Source organism: Pelobates fuscus, chromosome 4, assembly GCF_036172605.1.
Source record: "Pelobates fuscus isolate aPelFus1 chromosome 4, aPelFus1.pri, whole genome shotgun sequence".
Lineage (NCBI taxonomy): Eukaryota > Metazoa > Chordata > Amphibia > Anura > Pelobatidae > Pelobates > Pelobates fuscus.
The window spans coordinates 110,051,440-110,068,332 of record NC_086320.1 but is presented as its reverse complement, the minus strand read 5'-3'; the positions used below and the strand labels follow the sequence as shown (position 1 = coordinate 110,068,332).

The following is a 16,893-nucleotide window of genomic DNA, read 5'->3' as shown; positions in this document are numbered from 1 at the left end:
AAATATTTCAGTGCAAATGTTCTTGATTTGCTGCAACTGTGGTTAAGCAAAGGGCCTTCACGTGAATATTAAAATTTAAAAAAATAAGGGGTGAGAATAAAAAAAAAAAAACATCTAGCAAACAGGTTATCAACTAATTAATTTCTTATTTTGTGGAGAGAAAGGGTATAAAATATTCTTAGAAATTTTAAACAGTGATGCAGCGCGATACAAACAAGTCGGGGGAAAAAAAAAAAAAAAACATTTATCCTGCTCTTCCTCTGACAGTTTCTCATAAAATATCTGCAGTCCATCTATCTTTTAGTACTTCAGGCTCCTCTGGAGAGAAGAAAATAGTAGTTTAAAGCTCACTTCAGTGCCAGTCTGCAGGAGATTGCTTTCCACAGGACTCCTGCTGATGGAGGCCTAGGGGAAGAGGCCCAGGAGTTATTCAATCAACTCAAGACTCTGGGGCAGCTGGGGGTCCTTTGAGGGCTGATTATAAAGCTGCCCTCCTGTTGCCTGCCTCAGAACAGAACAAAATGAGCAGCCTCTTGCTGAGCAGATTCTGCGAGAAGGAATTTCACCTGTCATGGAGTTTGTCAGAATTTCAGGATTTATCTTTGTGCAAAATTAATAAAACACCAGCCCGGATTTCAACCTAACTACACAGTTGTGTCATCTTGGAATGGTCTTTCACCTAAGAAGACCAGGGGAACTAAGATATAGCTATCCTTGCCCTACTTTAACTAGGAAGACTGCCAATGCTGTAAAATCAAATAAAATTGTGCTTAGATGTTAAATTAGGAACAAAGCACGTTTTCCCTTCTTTTTTTTTTTTTTTTACACGAACAGAAATGAACTGATGTACTTAATAGCATGGATCCCATCCCAGTCCTTTTTTTGTTTAGTTTTATTCCAGCCTTATGGTTTCACATCTGTTAAATCCATAGCTCTGGGTGTGATTTATGTACATGGATTGCAAACAGGTTACGTCAGACTCCAATGCATGGATTAAGAGAGGATGGATTTATGTATAGTTAACTTTTACATTTCATATTCTATGCCACTAGCCAGGCCTTAAAAATACTAGCCACTGCAAGTCATGGTATGCTAATCAAGGGGTGAATTCCTACTTGCCAGGGCTAAAATTTCACTTGCCAATTTCAAGTGGAAATTTTAAACCATGTATATGTCTTATTTATACAGAAACATCAGTGATGTGGTTTACTGAAAAAGTAAATGTTGAGTAATGAATAAATCTTGCTGTTTTACTTTTGTTTTGTCATTATTGTCTTTATCGGTGCAGGTATAACATTTATTATATGGAAATACTGTCACCACACAAATTCATTAACCCCTTAAGGACACATGACATGTGTGACATGTCATGATTCCCTTTTATTCCAGAAGTTTGGTCCTTAAGGGGAAGTAACCAAACATCAATCTGCTAAAATATATATAGAATGCCAAAATAGACCTAGCAAAAACAAAGGCATTAATAAGTGGGCATGGTAGTAACAGTAAAGTGATATAGTTGTGAACACACGGTTGGCTAAGCATCACTGGAAAATACACCAGCTGTGCTATCACAAGGGGAAAAAATCCCTGTGTTTAAAAGGACTACGTGTAAGCAATCAGTAATCCGGTATCTGCTACTCAATACAATTCATCTTGCTATGGGTGATGCAGGCAGTACATTGTACTATATTTACCCCAGAGGGATGGCACTGCGTTCAGAATGACGTTTTGCCACATGCTGATTAATTTGCTTGAAATTTCAGGGACAATAAAGCGTTCTGGTGGGCCACCTCAATGCTTACTGATAGACAGCCTCATGCATGGGAGTGAGACATGCCCCAAATACTCTTCTGAAGTAGATTAGGAACTGCACTCAATCCTATTACTCTGGGCCAGGATGCAACCAAACCAGGGCCCAGCACTAGGTCCCAGATACCATATGTAAAAAGACCTTGGGAAAGACCTTAACCCCTTAAGGACACATGACATGTCTGACACGTCATGATTCCCTTTTATTCCAGAAGTTTGGTCCTTAAGGGGTTAAAGGTCAAACCATTGCTGTTTGTTATCTGTTTCGATTAAACTTGCCTTTCTTGGACCTTGGAGTGCCATGCTCCAAATACTGTCCTTTGGCAATGGGTGTTTGGGCGCTGTGGCACAGTATCACAACACTTATATTCCAGAGGCATCCACCAGGGGGCTGTATGAAAGCCTTACTAAAGAGGCATCAAGCAATAGCCAGGTCTCTGTGATATCACCAATACCTGTAGCTTCAGGACCTGTTACATGACAATTCTAAAATATACACTGGCTTTTTTTTTTTAAATATATTTGTCACGGTTCTCACCGCGACATCCAGACTGCCAGACGAGGTCGCCCCAGAAGTGCCCAATAAGGGATTTGAACCTGGGTACTTTTTTCTGAGCCACCATACAGCCTGAAGTTTGTATCTTGCCTTGTATCCAGCACTGGGTGCTGGACGTTATTCTGTGGCTGTTCCAACATTCTCAGCACACCTGTAGCTGATGGCCTCATTAGCCAGGTGTAAAACACTGCCTCTCCCAGAAGGCAGTGTCAGTTCCTTGACTCTGGTGATCGGTTTGCTGTTTCCTGTTCTCCAGTTTGCTCTTGACTCTGGCTTGTGTTTTCGTTTATTCTGACTTCTGGCTTCCTCTGACCCTTGGCTTCCCACCACTATTCTCCTGGTTTATCCGTTCCTGTACCGCAACTCGGAATTATCCTGCACAGCCCCCGTGCACCGACTCACAGGCCAGGTGAATTCTTGCCTGACCACCTCATGTGTTTTCTTGTAAGGGTGAGCATACATCTCTGCCTGCCGGACTCCCAACCCAGGTAAGCCCTGACAATATTATTCTGTTGGGCTGTGACTTAGGGTTGCCATCGGGCTGCATTCAGACTGTATGGCCGGTGCCAGTATTGCAAAAATAGATGCCACAGGCATTAAGATCTGTGACATATACCGTATTTACACTAATCTAATGCGCATTAATATTTCAAAAACCTGGAAGCCGACAAATGTTTTCGCTGGCAAATGTAATGTGAATTTGTACAGGAAGATACTACTATACAACATATAGGTCGATAAGTGAGGACCGCCTTCTGACCGGGGCAAAATTCAAATACGCATGGCAACAAAGATGCGAGGTACAGTTTTACTGTACACAGAAACATTGCATCTCTGTCACAGCAATGCAAATACAAATTTTGACCCAATAAAGTTGTGTTGTATGCCCATTGTATTTAATGCACCGTTTGTGCTCTAATCTAATGTGCATTCAAATTTTGGAGACTTTATTTTACCAAGAAAGGTGCGCATCAGATACAAGTAAATATGGTATGTAGGGTGGATAGTAATAAATTAATCTGCCTGGTTAGTTATGAATAAAGGGACCGCAGGGAAGTTTATGAAGTTTTGGGTTTTTGAGCAGAGTTAGCCAGGTATCTGGGCAGAAGCTGTGGCTGGGGACTGGAATTTCGGTGCAGGTTGTGGGTGGGAAAAGTGTGGGAAACTGGGTAACAACCTAATATCCATCAGCAGTCCCTGCCCTCCCTCCCTTCATTTATTATTTGTATGTGGTGGCGTTGTTAAGAATTGGAGGCTAAAGTCACTCTCAGGGTTAAGCTCTGAGGAAGGATATGGTAGTAGACGGTACTAAATTAAAGGCAGTCAGGTCATCTAAGACTGACTGGCAATTTGGTGGTAGATAAAGTTGAACGTTATATAAATGTTTAAAGTCTAATATTTTTAAACGTTATAATCTGTGGTTGTAAGCCCCTTAAGCTTTACATTAACACCACTGCGTAGCCTAGCACCATGGAAAAGTTAATAAAATGTGTCTGTTTATTGTAATAACATTATTGCCTACCGTAGATATACTGGTAATGCAAATGGACCATTTTTTTTTTAAACTGGACTCTGTGTTCTTACTGAGGGAGCGGCATTTTCATATGGCACCACCCCCTCCAACTGAACACCGCAATCTGAGGCAGCTGCAGAGGGAGAGTTGGAGAACTGGAGCCAGAATGGTCACCATGGCACACATTGCTATGTAGATATAAAGACACTCCTCCCCTCACACTGGCAGTCAGTGCTACGCACTGATTTAAGGAATATTGTCCTCTCAAATGTATCTTTTGTTTTCTTATGTCACTCCCTGTTTTTGCGCATGAGTAATTATGCAAATTAGCACAGCCTGTAGAAAGAGGGCGATCTTAGATGAGGTTTATGTGTGTGTTACGGTCTGGTTGTGAAAGGGCATCTGTGTGATTAAAGTGGTTTTGTAAGTTTTACAGTCTTCATATAAACACCATACATTTGTATGTAAAGTGCTACGGAATTTACTGGCGCTATATAAATAATAATAATAATAATAATAATAATAATAATAATAATAATAATAATAATAATAATAATAATAATAATAATAATATTATTATTAAGTCTAATATTTACCTGTAAGTGGGTCAGTTAAACATGGGGTTGGTATTGGCTCTGTGTTTTTTCTTTTGTGGCTAAAAGCCCACTATATATGTATAGTGAATACATGCACACTGGGCTGAAATCAGACCACAATTGATCAATGTCCTTAACACCGTCTATGGTTGTGTCATATCAGCATGTGGCTGATGTGGCATGAGTGCTGCTGCAGTGGTTGTGTATGGAGTTATTAGTCTAAGTACACTGTGTATCATACACTGTGTATGATTGAATAAGCTCCATGTGCATTTTTCCTTATCTTCTTAATACCAGGTGACACAGCTGATTCGTCAGATGATTGGGAAGACTGGTAGCAAAATGGGCATCACACAAGGCATACAGTACTAACAATTTAACACTTCAGGAAAACGCGTGAATTCACTACAGGCAGGGAAAATCTTAATATTTCAATTAAAGAAATAAAAGTTATGGTGGTAAAAGAACCACATTTATCATGATTGTAATACAGAAAATCCAACAACAACAAGACAATGTAACGCAGTTCCTAAAAAATAAAACAGGACTTCAATAAACCAACAGAAACCCCAAACATAATAAAACAGTTAGCAAGTCTCTGTGAACTTTCATATTTCAGAGTCCTTCACATTTTCAAAATAAAGATTAAAAGGATCTTTCTCCATCTTGGGCCCCTCCATTTTCAGGTCACATGACACAGAAAAAAAACCCAAGGTTGCAAGGAATCCGATTCCGCTCAAACGGTCATATATTCAGGAAAGTATAAAAATTTATTCCAGCGCTTTTTGAAAACTAGTGTACCTCTTTTAAAGTGCCCAAAGTGTACAACAGCAACAGTCTTTCCTAACCCCTTAAGGACCAAACGTCTGGAATAAAAGGGAATCATGAAATGTCACACATGTCATGTGTCCTTAAGGGGTTAAGCTCATAAGCTTGATAAAGACCTTTACAGCACTTGAAATGCGTTGCATTAATTGTGCTGTTAACTTTGGGCACCTGAATACTGGGACACTACTTTCAGAAGGAAGTGAAGTAATTTATTTGTATACTTTCTTCAAACAAGCATGTCATGACTAGGCAAGCTGTTGCATGAACATATAAAAAAGAAGAAAAAATGCAAATTAGGCTATATATTTAATACAACAATAATAATAAAACAATAATATTTTTTTGATTTTGCAAGTTATGATTTTGCAAGTTAACAGACACTAAACAGGACAAGGCTATTTACATGCTGTCTTGTGTTACACAATGTTGCTGCGTTATTTAATCCGAACTTGGCACATTACTATCAGTTTTAAATATCAATCATATAGGTGACGTGAAAATATATATTTGGGGTTTATTTCTCCAAATAACATCATTAAAACATTACGTAAGGAATTTTTAAGCCCATCTTACAAGATTCTAATAGGAGAGAATGTAGCTTCTGGTAGATTGCATATGCAGTTATGATATTTAATTTGAATGTGCCTGTTTTTGGAAATATACCATTTGTGACTTATTTTCTGTTTTTATTCTTCAGTTATGAGGTGACAATGATGGAATATTGTTTAAGAATATTGAACAAAATACATTTTAAAAAAAATATTCAAGATTTCTATTTTAAAATGCGGTTATGTGACAACTCTAATCGGAGCTTGGAAAACACACTGAAATAAATATATTTGAGAGATCATTCATAATACATTCCCCTTTAATGCCCACTAGGATAGGAGCTTTCCATGAAGGCAAAGCACCCAAGGGAGCCACTGAATACATAGAATGGCAAAGGATACAGGGGGTCCACAGCAGGAATGCATTACCTCTGCAGAGATATAAGACTTAGCAATTCAACGGTCATAAATTATAAGTGAGTCCAGAAGTAGGATTCACACACTAATCTTATATATTTATGCTTTGCCCTCAATCCATCAAATCCAAATTAAAGAAATACCTCACATTAAAAGGTAACATAATGAAAAAAAAAACTCTTGGTAGGATACACCGATTGGCAACCTGTGCATAAAAACTATTTATGGCACACCAATAGATCTTACTAAACAATCCATATTGGGCTAATTAGTTAAAAAACAAAAAAATCCTATTGGCCACCAACTTGTTCTGTGCTTGGCTGATTATCTTCTCACTGCTACACACCACTTAGATGTTAAATGCTCCTTTTCCCTTAATAGGGAAAGACTTTGTCAGCCCCATACCTCATTAACCCTCTGTAAGCCAAAGTAGAAGATGCATGACGGACAACCTTCTAAAAAAAATGGAGATATGTACATCCCATTCTCTCCAATTCATTAGGGGTTAAAGGCAAAGCTTGCTGGCTTCTCTACAGCAGTTTAAAATTACATGTTTTTTACCGGATTATTTTACGCAGCCTTTTCACTAGAAGCTTAAGACTTCAATTTTATTTTCTTGTTCTAAATGACGACACCACGAGCATTGCTTTTAAGCACAATTCATCTTCCCAGCAACATTTCAAGCTTTTATGGAGAACGCTGCGTTCCCTGTTTTTATCCGACATGCTTCCTCCAAAACTCTGGAGCCCTACTAGGTGTAGCTTGAGGGCAGAAAGGATGTAACATGCTGTGACTTGCTGCAAAATACTACAATATATAGAGAGAGATAGGTAGATATGGATATATAAATATAGACAGAGAAACAATAGAGCTGTGACTCCCTTGTAAGTTCAGGTTGAGGACTTGATCTTGCCTGATTTAGCAAACTCAATCAAGAGCAAAACAATCAATATCCTTCCAAATGTGCAGCAGTGCACTATTTCATTGAGATGTCCAAAATTATCAAATACAACAATGTATGAGCAATCAAAATCTACTTCTTTTAGCTACTGTGGCTCTAATAGAAATGTTCTTGATGCTTCCAAGTCCGTTGGTTGACATTACATAGGTCTGTACTGTCAAACAAAGGATGAAGAAAAAAAAAAGCCACGATTTAGTGGTGCTCAAGCAAAGCATGAAAAACATGATTCTTTCTCCTAAGGGCAACAGGGGATTAGCATCTTTAAGAATCCTGCAATGGTGATAAGTAGCTGCATTGCAGGTGCACGAAAATTGGGATTCTGTAATTTACAAGCATTTAAGTAGTGTTACCACTGATGTTCCAGCTTATTCCATTCTTTTTCAATTTTGCTTTCTTCTTTTGTAGGCTGTGTCAACAAGTATATTTTCTGCTTTTCCATAGCATTATTAAAATATAGAACTGCTACAGAAAGTCGAGGGCATTGCTGCTATTCCCTTTTATATAAGAAGCGTAATAGATAGTACGACGTTAATGCACAGAAAGCTACAAATTGTAACACACTCGTATTAACTAGGGGTAGAAGGAAAATAACTTGGAAGAAGATGGAATATATACAGAGCAAATAGTCAAAAACATACTGTATAAGAGTAGATGGTCTCACAAAGTCAGGAATACCATTAATCTAGAAAGATGGGTTAATATTTTTGGAGAACTCCTAAACAAAAAAGCAAAGTTATGTATGTATGAGTAAGGAGCACAATATAGTAAAGTGACAAAAATATGGAGAATGTTTATAGCACAGGTCTTAATAAAACGTCTCAGGTTGATCCCATATTGTCAGAGCTAGTGTATTTAACATAACAGGACTCTTAATAAAGACATTACTAGGAAGAGGAACTAAACGGCACAAGAGCATAAAAAGAGAGCGACTCTAGGGTCACAGAGTGTAGCAAGAGGTAGAATGATAATATTCGTAACATGGATCCAGATGAGAAATGCCAATGCATCATTGTAAGCAGAAAATACTGAGAAATGCATCTATAAAATATTTAAATTATGATAATCCCATCCTCTAACTCCATACACATACTCTATTTAAAGGGACACTATAGTCACCAGCAACACTACAGCTTAATGTAGTGGTTCTGGTGTCTGTAGCCTGTCCCTGTAGGTTTTTCAATGTAAATGCTGACTTTTCAGAGAAAAGGCAGTGTTTGCATTGCTGCCTAGTAACTCCTCTAGGTGCAGTCACTCAGACAGCCACTAGAGGTGCTTCCTATTCCAGTGCTGCACTTCCGTTTAGCATCTCCACGCCCTGCATGGAAACGCTGAATGCTCCCCATAGAGATGCATTAATTCAATACATCTCTATGAGAAGATGTTGATTGGCACACTTATACAAATGGGTAGGATCTACAATCAGCCAACTGGTGTAAGAAGTCTGCTGTTTTCACAGAAGCAAAAGAAACCACAAGAAACAAATAATCTCTAGGACTGTATGACATTATTTGTTTCTGAATACTTGAATGGCTTTAGAAATCATTTGAAAATTAGCTCAAAGTAACCCCCTACATTACAGTGCATTAAAAACCCTCTGGTCAGATATGAAAGTTATCATTTTAACTGGTCACTGAGCTTTCTTCCAAAGCTCTAAGATGCTGATGACAGGAAATTACTAAAGGAATGTGGATACATTCACAAGAGAGGATTGTAGCAAGTCCAAAATGTTAATTGGCACAGGCAGGAGACAAATGATCGAGAAGGAGAACAAAAATAAATAAAGAGAAAGTTAAAATATAAATAAAATATAATGTTTGCTTCAATGAGAATTGTGAGTAAATTCTATATCAGCAGAATCAGTGCTCTACCTCCAGCAGGAAAAACAATCAATTTCTTTGAACCTATGCATTTTATAATTAACTTTTTTTCTATATTCTTTATTTATAGATTTTTAATTATTTATTTAATATATAGTAACAATAGAAGGGGGAGAGCGGGGTAGTGAGGGATGATGGGGTACACAAGAGAGTGTTTTGTCACCATAGACCTTTCACTCAAGAAACCCGTATTCCAAAATCACAGGTTTTATAATAATGTTTAGTGGGGTCATGCATATAATTAACTTTTTTTTTACTTGATGAGAAAACAACAGACCGACATCAACCTTGCCCTTTGTCCCTAATTTTAGATTACCCCCTTGCTACTTGAAGGGTTACTCCAATCACCATGACGAGTTCAGTGATTTGAAGTGGTCATGGTGCTGGCAGTCTGGATGTGCAGCGTTTCTGCTTGAAATGCTGCTCATTCTGAGATTTTTGTACGTTTGTGCTGGGGGCTAGTAACACCCAGCCCAGCATACAGGTAGCTGCTATACAGGGTCTACCATTACAAGCTATGAGAGACACTTACAATGTGCATATGATCCAGTTTTCAATGTGTCCAAACTGCTCTAAAAACTCAATTAACCCCTTAAGGACTGGGCTGTTTTTGCAATGTTGTACATTTGCGACCCGGCCTCTTTTTACACTTTTGTGGTGTTTGTGTTTAGCTGTAATTTTCCACTCTCTCATTTACTGTTCCCATACAAATTATATATTGTTTTTTTCAGGACAAAAAAGACTTTCTTTACATACCATTATTTATATAATCTCATGTAATTTAATTTAAAATAAAATAAAAACTATGATGAAAAACAAATACATGTTTTTTGACTTTTACTTGAAATATCTTTTACTCATCTACAAAAGCGAATAAAAAAAACTGCTAAATAGATTAAAAATTTTGTCCTGAGTTTTAAAATTTACAATTTTTGCAAGTTATAGGGCTATAGGTAAAAGTAGGATATTGCGGTTTCAAAACATACATTTTTTCAAATTTATCAATAGTGACATTGTAACACTATTATCTGTCAAAAACCTCTGAATAACATCCCACATGTACATATTTTTTTAAAGTAGACAACCCAGGGTATTCAATATGGGGTATGTCCAGTCTTTTTTAGTAGCCACCTAGTCGCAAACACTGGCCAAAGTTGGCGTTCATATTTGTTTGTGTGTGAAAAAAGTAAAAAACAAAATTGAACGCTAATTTTGGCCAGTGTTTGTGACTAAGTGGCTACTAAAAAAGACTGGACATACCCCATTTGCATTACCTTGGGTTGCCTTCTTTTGCAAATGGTATGCCATCATGGGGGTAATTCTGATTCCTGGAGCTACCATACGCTCTCAAAGGCAACGTAACCAACCTTGCCATTTTCAATGTAAAAATATTTGACCCATATATTTGACCCTGTAACTTTCAAAAACGCTATAAAATCTGTACATGGGGGCTACTGTTAAACTCGTGAGACTTTGCTAAAAACAAATATTAGTGTTTCAAAACAGGAAAACGTACCACAACAATTATATCATCAGTAAAAGTGCTGTTTGTGTGTGAAAAATTTGAAAAAGTCACTTGCACTGACAATATCATCGCTTTTACTGTCATTACTGTTTTGAATAACTAATATTTGTGTTCAGCGAAGACTCCCGAGTAAAACGGTACCCCCCATGTACAGGTTTTAGGGTGTCATAGAAAGTTACAGGATAAAATACAGTGCTAGCAAATTAAATTCTCTGCAATTTCTTCCTGGGTTGGCAGGCAGGTCCCTCAAATTGCAATTAATAAAATTACTTAATTATGTAAAAATATTACATAAATACGCACATAGAATTTAAATATATATATGCATATTTATTTATTTGAAGTCTACGTGTATATTTATATAATTATTTATGTAATTTTGTATATGGACAAATGTATATTTCGTATTATTTTTATTTATTTATATATACTTAGATATATATACAATTTCATTCTAAGTGTATTTTGATATAAATATATATACCGTATTTTTCGCTCCATAAGACGCACTTTTTTTCCACTCAAAAGTGAGGGGAAATGTCTGTGCGTCTTATGGAGCGAATATGAAGTTTTACTTACCTGTCTTGTAGCGTTTCTCGGCAGCACAGGGCGCACCGCGGTACTGGAACTTGAATTTCATGTTCCGGTTTCCGGCGGGACTGAAAGGAAGTGCGCACTCAGCTCAGTGTGCGCACTTCCTTTCAGTCCCGCCGGAAACCGGAACATGAAATTCAAGTTCCAGTACCGCGGTGCGCCCTGTGCTGCCGAGAAACGCTACAAGACAGGTAAGTAATTATGGGACAAGGGGAGGGGGACAGTATGGGAGAGAAGACTATGGAGAGGGGAGGGGAGGGGGGGGGGGATGAAGACTATGGGGAGGGGAGGGGAGGGGAGGGGGGATGAAGACTATGGGGAGGGGAGGGGAGGGGGGATGAAGACTATGGGGAGGGGAGGGGGGATGAAGACTATGGGGAGGGGAAGGGTGGGGGGTTATGAAGACTATGGGGAGGGGAGGGGGGATGAAGACTATGGGGAGGGGAGGGGGGGATGAAGACTATGGGGAGGGGGGGATGAAGACTATGGGGAGGGGAGGGGGGATGAAGACTATGGGGAGGGGAGGGGAGGGGGGATGAAGACTATGGGGAGGGGAGGAGAGGGGGGATGAAGACTATGGGGAGGGGAGGGGAGGGGGGATGAAGACTATGGGGAGGGGAGGGGAGAGGAGGGGGGATGAAGACTATGGGGAGGGGAGGGGAGGGGGGATGAAGACTATGGGGAGGGGAGGGGAGGGGAGGGGGGATGAAGACTATGGGGAGGGGAGGGGAGGGGAGGGGGGATGAAGACTATGGGGAGGGGAGGGGAGGGGAGGGGGGATGAAGACTATGGGGAGGGGAGGGGGATGAAGACTATGGGGAGGGGAGGGGGATGAAGACTATGGGGAGGGGAGGGGGATGAAGACTATGGGGAGGGGGTGGGAGAAGACTATGGGGAGGGGGTGGGAGAAGACTATGGGGAGGGGGTGGGAGAAGACTATGGGAGGGGGGACACTATGGGACAGGGGAGAAAAAAAATATTCTGAACAAACTGTCCCATAGTAAGAAACACTATGGGACAGTTTGTTCAGAATATATTGTTTTCTGGGTTTCTTCCTCTAAAAACTAGGTGCGTCTTATGGTGAGGTGCGTCTTATGGAGCGAAAAATACGGTATATATATATATATATATTAATATCAAAATACAGTTAGAATAAAATTTCATATAGATTTTTTTCTTTTTTATTATTATTTTTAAAACATTTTATTTAATTTACTAATTATTTGTATTATATATATATATATACTATATATAGTTATTATATATATACGTGTGTAATTTAATTATAAGTATATTTTTATATTAATATGTGTACATATTAATATAGAAATACACTTGGTATGACATTATATATATATATCATATATCATATATATATATATATATATACACACACACACATATATAATTTTTTTATTTTTTTTATTAACATTAACTTTATTTTTTCTTTGATTTTACAGTTGCAGGGAGACTGCCTGTCAGTACAGACAGTCCACCTGCAGGCAGACAGATGGACACCTATTGTGACCATGTGATCGCTGTTTTGAGCGATCACATGGCCCCAGGGGTCCTAATCCGCCACACCGGGAGCACCGCCGATCGCCGCCGGGGGAACGACGACAATCGGGTAAGTAACTAAGACCTCTAGGACGGTTCAGGAATGTCAGCGGTCGGCAATGCAAAAATGCCGATGACGGTCCTGAACCGTCCTCGGTCCTTAAGGGGTTAAATTGCAAATTAGCATATGCAATAAAGAAATTATTATTATTAGTTTTTTAATAGCTTTAGAGTTTACCAAAATAGCTACATTTCCTATTACAATGTATTGTATTATTATTAAATAATGTTTTCCTCAAACTGAGTACATGGAGAAAAAAAAATGTTACCTAGTTCGGTACAGGGTTGATGAATGTACAGCGCTACGGAATGTGATGGTGCTATATAAATAATAAAATAATGATAATAATAAAGTGTTTTTAGGTGCCCTATGCATATTTCCATCTGCAATAAAGTGCCCCTATACAATATTTGCTCTGACTATATTATAGACATATATACTAGCTATTCGTGGCACAGTATAAAGAATACAGATGTTTAAAAGACAAAACAAAAAAAAAAAATACTGATGACGGTCTTTATTAGGCACAAACCCGTGTTTAAGTTTAGGTCTGAAATATTAAAGATATGGATTGAAAAAGAGCAGTCCAATGGACTTTATCTGATATCCATGTGTTTTGCAGATTACAGCTTCAGCAAAGCTTGAAGAAACAAAAAAACGGACATTTCACTGTAATTCTAATCCCAGTATACACTGTATTCAATTCGTGTTAAAAGGTAATAACCAGGACAACAACAACTTGTGTCTACAAAGACATATAACTCTTCAGCTGATACAAGTGACCACCTTCTGCCACCAGGGACATGTCACCTTTAATAAGTGTGAGTGGCTTAAAACCAAACATACATTGCAGTGAGACACACATTTCCTACAAATTATACACGGCTTCACGTTATTTCACTTTAAATCCAGCTAGGCTCCATAATTTAAAGTGACTCTGTAATCACAGAAAAGTTCAAAAAGGGTCTATGCCTCACGTGGAACATTTTCAATCTGCTGTCAGCAGTTTTTATGAAAAAGAAAAAGAAAAATATGAGCGTTTTAGTCGTCGCAGAGCTGTATACATATCCTGCCCAGAATGTGATTGGCTACTAACATATTTGATGGCAGTGAGGCGGCATTCTATGACATGAACTTTAGAAATGGATAGAGTACCTGCAGTTCTGTCTGAAAGAAGAACTTCTGTGGACATTGTGTGCAATCATATATCTTGTCTTCTTGGCCATGAGCTGAAAAAATATGCTGCTGCAGCTTGTTTGCCTGAACAAATACTAGAAAGGGAAAAAAAAGAAGAAAAACAATCATTTAACCCTAGTAGACTGACAAATAATAGATTACAGAAGGACAACCTAAAATGTCTACATATACATGATGGGTGAAGTGATACCTGACATCTTTCACCAAGATTAAGAAAGCTCCGGCCTTAACCTTAGCCCTCATCCTGACTTTAAAAAGAGTCATGTAAAATAAATGAAACATATTGCTTAAGAGTATTATGCGAAAATAACCTCATGATGGGTCTTGGAGATCTTCAGGCTCACAGTTTATTAGGATATATTTAGAACCTGCAGATGGAAATATTTCCTCTAATACACGGTTCGATGTTATGCATCTGACATTCAATCACATTTTTTGATGTGGGTTAGCGTTACTGTAAGGTTTAAGGTAGTGTAAGGGTTAATGGTTAGTTTTAGGTTAAGTACGGGTCAAAGGAAGGACTTCACTGCCATACATGGTTAACTGCTTCCTGATATTAATATGAATTACAGTTCAGTGTGCATATTTAACAAACACACACAGACAAAACTATATCTGATCTTGAGAAAGACCCTCAGGGGTAGAAACGTGTATCGGGACTTTTTTCATGAAGTAAAATAAATTTGAATGCACCCCATTTTTTCGGATTATATATACAACGTGGGTTGGCCTGAAGGTAACAAGCTACAATTTTTTTTTTTTGAAGAGGTGAGTGCCAAGCTTTTTGTAAGTATAAATAAATATTGTGACACACGTACATATAAACATTCATATCAAAATAACATTGGCACATTTCTAATAGTCAGGATTGCTGGATTATTTCGTGTGCAATATACATAGCAAAATAGACTCAAGATCACGTACCAAATCTTTTTACAAGAGCAGTAAAAATAGGTGCAGAAACATCAGTAAGTACGAGAACATACTGCATGGGAAAAAATATTTAAAAATCCTATCCTGCGGACACTCCAGGGCTCAGATTGGAAATGGGAAACTGGTGTGTTCTCTTTGGACACTTTCAGATTAACTAAGCCTACATACAGAATGCAAGAGTTTCAATAATACAAACATGTTCAATTTTAATGACTACAAAACAAGGCCCTAAGAATGTGTAACAGTTTACCTGGGAGACATACTATTAATAATTAAATTGTATATGCCAGAGGCAGTATTTGGGTTGGCAGCATTGACTTGTGATGGATGCTTGGTGCACTGTGACCTAAAAAAGAGGTTTGAATGTGCAATAGATATCCTTATAGAGTGGGTAAAGATTGATTATGGATGCTGGCATTTCAGTTAAAATTATTTTATCACAATTGTTCTAACTGCAAGCCATCTGAAAAAGTTAGAATATTGCTTTTGTGACTCATTAGTTTAATTACATTTCCTCTATGACTAATGGTCTTGTAATCATTTTTTTTTTTAAATCCTCCTATTGTGTGCAGTTTACAAATCATATGTTAATCTATGACTAACAAAGGACGACACATGAAATGTTAAGAATTTAGCATTTTAACAGGATTTATTTCGATGAAAAGCAAACTATATGGTGATTGATATATTATTAAGCGTGGCCACTACTTTTTGCAGAAATTTGAAATTTCAATCCAATATACTGAAATTTCGACCACCAGAATTTGTCTGCTTATTGTAATGTAGCTAAAAATTAGAATATCATCTTAAGAACCACTTGCCTGGCACATTTTAAAATAAATCAACGGTTTTAAATAGCCAGAAGTAAAACTAATTAGTGGGACATTTCTAACACAAGAGAATAATGTAATCATACACAAGCACAATCCCATGTAATTTACGCATAGGTCTCCCACAAGTCTCTGTGGAAGGTCCCATAGGGAAATAATGTCAGCAGTTGGTTATATGATGGTGCTATTTAAAATTACTATAATTCTGAAAAGTAATACATGTATCAATTTAACACCATAACCATTTATTCTCAATTAATCAAGGCAGCTATAGGCTTTCTGGAGAGGTTCACTCACCCTAATGTGACAAGTGTAATGGCTACATTACATATTCAATAAACCCATCCTGGGCAGGGCTTTATGGGATTTGAAAACTCATAGATCAGAATGATAGACTCCAGATTGCCACTTCCTGTTTTCAGAGGAGTCACTTTGTTGCAGAAACTAGCCTGTGCAAGTGTGTGTATAATGCATTGAAACTGGCAGAATTTCCATAGTATTGTGTCTCATTAGTTGAAATAGAGCATACAACATGCATGCATAAACGGATGTAAGAAATTACATTTCAAATTGTAGTTTTGAAGAGTGATACTGTCTGAAATTCTTAAGCTACAAAATATACTGAAAATATAGTCAAGTAGGAGATTTATTTTCCAAATATTGGACTTATTTACTCTTTCAGTGGATTTATAAAAGCTCCCTGGTGGTCGTTGGGGGCCTGGTTCCTTACAGAATGTCATTATGAGCTCAAATCTAAATGGGGTAAAAAAAAAAAAAAATCATGATTTATACTCCACCTGCAGTGAAGTATTACATGTAGGCTTGTGTTTCCACATACAGATAAAGAACACAATTTTCGGGGTACATGTTTTAGTACAGAGGTTATATTTACAGTTTCAGGAGCATATCCCTGCTGTATCATTATCATCAAGAGCGTCACTTAAAGTCTCAGGTTGTATTCTTTATGTTTTATATGTAAAATCATGCTTGTAACAGTTGGGGTATATTCACTAAACACCAAATGTCAATGAATTGAAAAGTTTCAGCAATAAGTTGAGATAAATAAACACCAGTGTTTTTCTAGCTTCTAA

General features: G+C 37.8%; 1 protein-coding gene across 3 annotated transcripts in view; it reads right to left on the bottom strand.

Moving 5' to 3' along the window:
• Positions 1 to 16,893, bottom strand: part of ZNF521 (zinc finger protein 521) — a 282,483-nt gene that overhangs the window by 36,220 nt on the left and 229,370 nt on the right. For all 3 annotated transcript variants that reach the window (XM_063451461.1, XM_063451460.1, XM_063451459.1), the window contains one exon: positions 13,998 to 14,113. In XM_063451461.1, coding sequence (XP_063307531.1) covers positions 13,998 to 14,113 — 116 coding nt within the window. The remainder of the gene's footprint in view (positions 1 to 13,997; positions 14,114 to 16,893) is intronic.